This window comes from Adelges cooleyi, unplaced genomic scaffold (genome assembly GCF_023614345.1).
Source record: "Adelges cooleyi isolate 19-005CV unplaced genomic scaffold, UGA_ACOO_1.1 ACOO_flye_CR_arks_rails_tigmint_CR_PRNA_9, whole genome shotgun sequence".
Lineage (NCBI taxonomy): Eukaryota > Metazoa > Arthropoda > Insecta > Hemiptera > Adelgidae > Adelges > Adelges cooleyi.
This window is the reverse complement of record NW_026096579.1, coordinates 17179748-17187714: the sequence shown is the minus strand read 5'-3', so window position 1 is coordinate 17187714 and position 7967 is coordinate 17179748. Positions and strand designations below refer to the sequence as shown.

At 28.0% G+C, this 7967-nt stretch overlaps 1 protein-coding gene across 1 annotated transcript; it reads right to left on the bottom strand.

Moving 5' to 3' along the window:
* Positions 1-1303: 1303 nt before the first annotated feature.
* On the bottom strand, positions 1304-6213 carry LOC126846299 (tyrosine-protein kinase CSK). Its single transcript, XM_050585604.1, has 11 exons — positions 5891-6213; positions 5393-5525; positions 5131-5300; positions 4370-4589; positions 4166-4300; positions 3961-4097; positions 3711-3872; positions 2939-3134; positions 2221-2307; positions 2062-2154; positions 1304-1981 (listed from the first exon to the last, which is right to left on the bottom strand). The coding sequence occupies exons 2-11, from the start codon at positions 5441-5443 to the stop codon at positions 1895-1897; spliced, it is 1338 nt and encodes a 445-aa protein (XP_050441561.1). The 5' UTR covers positions 5444-5525; positions 5891-6213; the 3' UTR covers positions 1304-1894.
* Positions 6214-7967: the final 1754 nt, after the last annotated feature.

Genomic DNA, 7967 nt, shown 5'->3' with positions numbered 1-7967 from the left:
ACGCACACACACAAGATATAAAAACCAAATCAAATCATTTAATAATGATTTTTAAGTATTCAAATAAGTAGGTATATAAATACAAGAGTATCAAAATTAAATTTATATGGTAACCTTATTATATGTATAGATATTTAATTACATACAGAACATAAAATATTTTTTAGAGTCGACGTATCTGATAAAATATCGCGACGTAGGTGTATTTCTTGAAATTAGTTTGTAACACTAATCATGAGTCCCAAAATATATGTTTTTTACATTTAAATATCATTTTTCATTGGGAATTTTAAAATACACCGACTCTTGATAAAAATTTACGTAATGTGCGAGTATAAATTAACGGCAAACAGACAAAATCTTATATACTATTGATTTCAAAGTCGTATACAGTTACAAATTATAATTTCAAAGTACATAATTATAATAATGATATTATTATGTTAGTATTTTAAATAACAATGATAACATTTAACTGATCTTCAATATGATAGTGATATATTTTTGAACATCAAATTAAAAAGGAAGGTTACACATATAATATTTAGCATTAATATTTATTACAAGCCTGCCAAATGTAAATTTTATAACAAAATATAATTTATTTTATTTTGATAATGATTGTGGTTTGTTTATGGTTATAGGATTTAGTTTAGTTTATTATACAACTTATAAAGGATTTAAAAAATAATAAAATATGTTACGTAGATATAGCAATTTAATAACTTACAAGAAACCTTCTCCACTACCAGAGGTTAAAAACTCAATAGACAATAAAAAGCTTTTGAAATAAAATAAATAAAACATAAAAATTAACACAAACACAAAACTAGTCTTCTTTCTGGAAGACAATTCACACATGTAAATATATATATATATATTTAAATTCATTAATTGAACATTTAAAATCACTGATTAATGTGAATATTATTAATTTAATAAAGCATTTAATTAATTTAATAGGTTTGTCTACAATAATTAATATAATATAAAAATAAATAATCAAAACACTCTAAAAAAAAAAAACACCCAAGACAAATTTAACCAAAGCGAAAAAAGCTACAGACTAATTATGAACTTTAGTATTGAGTTTGTTATACCTATGCTGTTATTCGCGATTCAATATAACATTTAAATTAGAGTTAATATACAATACTCAATTTATAATAAAGGTTTATGAAGAACAAACATTTTTTTTTTTTTTATTGTTTATTAAGTATAGTTAGGAAAATTATGAAATTTACAGTCAGTACGAAAATATGAGAACAATTAAATTTATTTTTATTAAAATCATTTTAGTACCTATGTAATTTGTACACATTTAAAAAGAATATTCTTAAATTAATGTAATACTGTAAAAAAGTACACAAAGAACGATTTGTTTTGTTTGTAGAAAGTTTTTGTTATTTTAACAGCGGACACAAAAAAATAAAACTTATGTTAAAATAAAATAAAATATTTTTTTACAAAAGCGCATCACATAAAATCGTTATACAGTTTTTCATATACTTCAATAATAAGGTGCACAAAAAAATATTAATTTTAATTTTCTTAAAAGTTTTAAAGTAGTTATAATAATAATATTATTAATATTATCATTATTTATTTATTAATAGTATTATTTATTAACAAGAATCAACTAAGCTAAACATAAAAGAAAAAAATGTAACCAAAATTAAAGAAATATTTTTACAAAAAAAGCGAATAATAAAAGAAACAAACAAAAATACTGAAGACTGATAAAATAAAATAAAGACTAGCTCATAAATGAATGTATCAATATAAAGTTATCAATTATACCTAATGAAGTGTACAAATATCAACAACAATGGACCATAAATATAGATTTGTTACAATATATATACACACACACTTGCGTGTTTAGTATAAAAATCTAATTAATAGTTAAAGCTTTTAACTGTGCCAATTTGATTTTAACATCCTTAAAATTTGGTCTTCTTTCTGGTAATAAATCCCAAGCCTAAATGTGTAAAAAAAAAAAAACCGCAGATACCGATTATAGATTGCTATTAGAGGACTCAAATATTTTGTATTACTTACCTGTCTCATAATTTCATATATTTCCGGTGGACAACATTCGGGGGCTTCCATCCGATAACCTTTCTCAACGTGCTTTACTACGTCTACTAATGGCTAAAATGTTAATTGAAACATCATTTATATTAGTGATCAAAACTAAAGAGGAAGGAGGGAACTTACTATTCTCGAATAGGGGACTCGACCGAATGAATAAATTTCCCATAACAGCACACCAAAACTCCACATGTCAGACTTGTTAGAAAACATCTGAAATAATAATAATAAAAACAAATTTTTATAAATTGATAAAAAACATTGGTGTTCATCATTAATAATAGTACCTTATGCTGATTACGAATCTGCAAAAAATTTGCAATGCTCACACTCAGGTTGTAAGTTAATGATACTTAAAACAATATTTTTTCTTAAAATAATTGCAACTTTTGTAGTTTTTCTTTTTGAAAACCATTTTGTTGTTTATGTTATTTTACAATATTAGAAAATTACTAAATATTTACTTTTTATATTATTTTCCAGAGCTCTAACCAATTTAATGATAACTTATATAATACATATATTTAATTAAGAATAACTTACAGAAAATTTTGACTGATCGGTAACCAGTTTTTATTATTACTTATAAAGTTTAAAATTTAGAATAGTAGAAAGGGTGTGGAGTTGAGTATTATTTTTTTTTTTATCTGAGCGCATTACTCTAGTGCACTCCTGAATCGCATTGCTATAACTTCCAAATTTAGTGCGACGGACACAAAACTTTTACAGATTCCTAATCAGCATGAAAAGTACTATACAACATTTATAAAAAGGTGTCAAGTAAAGAACATTTGTTCCAAAATATTTTCTTTAAAAATATTGATATTAATCTCAATTGTTATACCCCTTGTCTGAGTGCTTCAGGCGCTGTCCATTTTATGGGCAATTTTCCAGCATCAACAGTGTAGTTTTCTTCTCGTGCCAAACCGAAATCTGCTACTTTAGCCACTCCCGTTTCTGATATAAGTACGTTTCGAGCAGCTAAATCTCTGTGCACGACCTTTCTGAATTCTAAATATTCCATACCACTGCAAGTATCGCTGAAAATGTTTTAGAATTGATTTGTTTTATTTATATTTTCAAAAATACTTAACAAAATATAACCACTGAATAAAGACTATTATTAATGAAAAACTGGCCAGTTATATTCATTAGAAAGTGAAGATGACTGGTGACGTGAGCTGGAGTGCGGTAGAGTAAACCGCGTAGTTATATTTATTTGCACGCGTTACCTACTGCACTCCACCTCCTGCCACCAGTCATCTTCACTTTTAAATGAATATAACTTTTGAACGGATATATAAAAATACAAATTTTTTTCACCAATTCTTTTTTAAAAACTATTTTGAATAAAATGGCTATCTTGGAAAAAAATAATTTAAAAAGGAAAATTAGGTAAGTGCAATAAAAATCATGGTGCTTATAGCACAAGTAAGTATAAGTTATTTTAAAAAAACAAATCTCAAAAATATTCATTAGAACAAAAGTTATTTCATTTGTCAAATCATGGTGGGCCACCGGTGCTAGTTTTCGCTAGAATTTGAACGGTGCTACTTTTGTACGGGGCGTCGATATTATGTTGATAAAATTGTTTGTAGATATATTGTAATACTCACACAGCAAAATTGATTTGATCTTTTTTGGTCACATGAAGACGGCCTCTCGATCGCAAATATTCAACGAGGCTTCCTTTTCCCATGTATTCCGTTACCAACAACAAGTGTTTCTCATTTAAAACAAGCCCGAGTAATTCGACTAAATTTTCATGTCTCAACGACCTAATGAATACAATTAAAATGTAAATAAAATTTATAAATGTACATGAAAAATGTATTGTCATCATATATATATAGCATTGTAAATTACGTCATGAGCAAAGCTTCTGTTAAGAACTTTTGGGCTTCCACGCTAGAATCTTTTAACATTTTAACGGCTACCTTTTCGCCCTGATACACTCCTAATAAGACATCGCCGAATTCTCCCTTACCAATCGTTTCATTCAACTAAAAGATGACCAGAAAAAAAAATTAGTCATTTTGATAGAAAATTATTTTTACTTTTCGATTATTACTTGTAATTCATGCTCTTGTATAACCCATCCAGCATCGATAAAAGATTTAGTGTCGATGCAAAAATCTTGTTTGCCTTTTTTAGGAAGACTCTTGGTTAATTGCGTACACAAACCATCGGCGTCGTTTTGATAATGCTAAAATAAAAACAATGGCATTAATTATATGATTATTATTTGACACATTTCAAGCAGTAATTCACACACTTCTACAAGTTTTGATAAGTTTTCGAAAAATTCTTCATCGTCAATTGTTAATTGATTGTCTTTGTATTTTACCCGATAGTGTTCTACTTTACCCTGGAAACACACGCAAAGAGTGTAATCTCCTGGATAATTAGTAGACTCCCGGACTAAAAACAATCCGTTCTCTTTAGGAGTCAACAAATCTTCTGCCATTTCTCTGGATATTTTACCGTGAAACCATCTAAACATGATTTTAAAAAAATTAAATTTTACATTAGTAGTATTTGATGTAGCTATTAATAAAAATCTTAATAAAATGCACCTTAGCTTTAAATTTTTTTAAAAATTTTTCGTTTAGGTATGAGAACAACAAGCCGAATTCCTAAACGTGCCAGTGGTCACATATACATGTATGTATAGAAACAGTTTTCTATTACAAAATTTATCGATATAGTATTACGTTACAAAAGGTTAAAGAGAACACATTTTTTACTGTCAAATCTATATTGAAAAAGTATTCAATGTATGCCTTTATTAAATTCACTTGAAATTGATTTTTCAAATATGAAGATTGTAGTTTTGTGACTACTTACACTACCAAAATACGGTTTATGGAAAAATAGTGGCTGTTAAAAGAAGAAAAATATGATGAGAAGATGTCTTAGTGGAGTTAATGTGCATTTCAGTTTTTTTTGTTACTTATATTATTAAATATAATCAGAATGAAAACAATCATATTTCAAATTGGAGGTTTAAATAAAAAACTAAAATTAACAACTTACGGCATAGTATTCAATTTGACTTGAGCTTTGCGCTGTAACGAATTCATATTAGTGTCATCTTTTGCATGGTGCACTAAGGGTGAAAAGGTTCCAATATTGGTAACTGGTGATATCGGCGATGTCCGATCGCAAAATGGATTCATTGCTATTTTTTGTGAGCTTGTTCCAAACTGTGACAAAAATAAAAAAATATCACCATTTTCATATTGTCATGTTATAAATTAAAATAATAATTAACTTAATTAATAGGTAAATTTCTTACATGAGCTCTTCCTGTATTCTGATAACCGTGATCCATTTCTCCAATATTCATCTAATATTTCACCAACGACCATTTGATCTCCTCTATCTTTGACAAACCATTGAATAAAAAACAAATGATCGATCTGTAAATACTAGCGATAACAAAAAACAATTATCGTAACAACAAAATTACAGTATCTATTATTGTAAAGATAGGAGTGGTCTACTAACAACTACTTAGTATGAATCATCACACCCACCACTATAATAACTAGATAAACAAGAAACAAAAAATTTGCATACACTATAAAAACATATTGTTATTAGTAATATCGACAATACAACATTGCCCATGTCAAACACTTACTAAACGACGGAATTAATAACAATTTGTAATGATATTATCATTTGCAGACAATTAAGTTATCAATTATATATTTTAAAAGACGACCAATATTTTAATACTTAGGAAACGTTTTATCGAAAATACATTCTATGAGTAAAAAATAAGACTTACCGATTGTTTTCGAGATCATCAGACAAAACAGGTTGTGTTCGAACAATTGCACAATAAATTCGTGTTTCAATATAAAAACAAAAATTGTTATTAAAAATACGAACAAATTGGCAGGTAGGTGTTCTATCACAAACGTAAATTGTGACCAACACACATAATTATACTGGCCAACTCGAAAGTTGAATTTAATCAGAGACTATTTTTCGCGTTATGTCGATTTAAATAAAAATTGAATACAAACGATACGAATTCAACAAAGTTCGGCACGTCCTATCCACAAATATTGCGAAGCGAAAAATTCCACATAAAAACAATTAACATAATAAAACACATATTAATTGTGATAATCGACAATTGATAATATAATAGTAAACAGAAGAAAGCCGTGGTTGATACAATAAAATGGAGCTAGCGGCTACACTGGTTGTGTATTGAAGTTTTGCAACTGTTAACTTCAACAGCTCAACAGTTGTGTTGGTAGTCGTGACTGACTCATCAGTGACCACTGATCAGTCATAAAATGAATTGATTTATATTTCATGTCCAATGACTGACCATTGTGGTCTGTCGGGTTGTACTATATAATATTTTAATATTATAATTCATTAGTCATTACTATGATACTGCGTTGACTAATACGCTGGGCACTTAAAATTATTTATGAATGTGACCAATCCGACTTTGTTGCTATGAGCTATCCATAAAATGGAAATATTATTTATTAAGAACATCGTCGTCGACTGACTCGGGCCATAAACCAACATGGAAGAGAAAGTGGGAAAGTTAGCCTAATCGTGTTGAGACATGACGAAATGTTTATTCGTCTAGCTGGTCATGATTAAAGTCAAGAACAATGAACATGGACGTCAATCAGGTGCGAATAACTCTACGATGAGTTAAGTTTTATTTTAAAAGTTCATTATTGCAATTAAAAATCACCGCTAGATCGCAGTACTTATGTGTTGTGTAGAACCTCTACTCGACGTTCTCTTTGCATCGAGATACATCTTGGTCTTTTTCAATTTTTCATTTGATTTCAGGTTTGTATGATACCACTATACCAGTGTATCATACCAGATAGGCCAGTATACCACATATCTCTTTAGGTAGGAACCTATTTAGTTCGTCAATATTGTGATCATTAATTATAAATAGGTACCCCCCACATAGAAAACGATTAATAATTTTTTTTTTTAAAACAATAATTATTATATTATTTGTATACAATGTAAATTGATACCTAACTATAGATACCTACTATGGCTAAGCTAACAGTATCTATACCGATTGCAAGCGGGCAGGAGTTTTATATAGTATGTAATATTTAAGAAAAACTTAGTTTTAATAAATTTCGACCATGTCCTTTTATTTTCCGGTTAATTTATAGATATAAGCTTCAGGGTAATTTTGGTAAAAAGTACTTTTGATGTAACGAAACTGTGCTAGACTTTGGCTGGTTTAATTTACATTTCTGTTAAAAGATAGAATTTGTTGGCTTCTCTACTGGCTTATGTAAGAAACCGATTTTTATTTTAAACAATTTATTTAGTTTAAAAAATGTTCAACATCAAAATGCAATAATTTTTATACTAAAAAAAAACAAAAAAATGTAAAATCGGTTTCCAACATAACTTAGTAAAGTAACCAAAGAACTTTTTACAAAATTGAAATTGGACAATCAGAATATTCCAGCACAACTAAATAGCAAATTTCAAACTAAATAAACCTATCTAAAGAATGTTTTGTACAGCAATATTCAAACACCATAACTATACCAAAACAAAAATGTTGTGGCCGCTTACACCAATTATACTTAGAATTTAAGGGTGGTTATATAATAAACTATAAGTTAAACTCTGCTTAAAATGTAAGTATAGTTGAAGCGAATGACCTTTTAAGATTAAAATATACAATAGTCGTATTTAATACATGTTATATTTACAAAAAAAATTAAGACTGGATGAAACAAAGAAACTCTTTAACGATGTTGTTAAAAGGAAACATGCGCATAAACATTTATTTGGGGTCCTGGCTTCTGACAATTATTGTATAAATGATTTTTCATCTAGTTTCCATA

Excerpts from the sequence above, each read along its gene's own strand:
- LOC126846299 (XM_050585604.1), bottom strand. The coding sequence starts at position 5,443 with ATGAATATTGGAGAAATGGATCACGGTTATCAGAATACAGGAAGAGCT. Across the intron at positions 4,590-5,130 it reads GTCAAATTGAATACTATGCC|ATGGTTTCACGGTAAAATAT; the intron begins GTAAGTTGTTAA and ends AATCATGTTTAG. Across the intron at positions 2,308-2,938 it reads CTGAAGCACTCAGACAAGGG|ATGTTTTCTAACAAGTCTGA; the intron begins GTATAACAATTG and ends TTATTATTTCAG.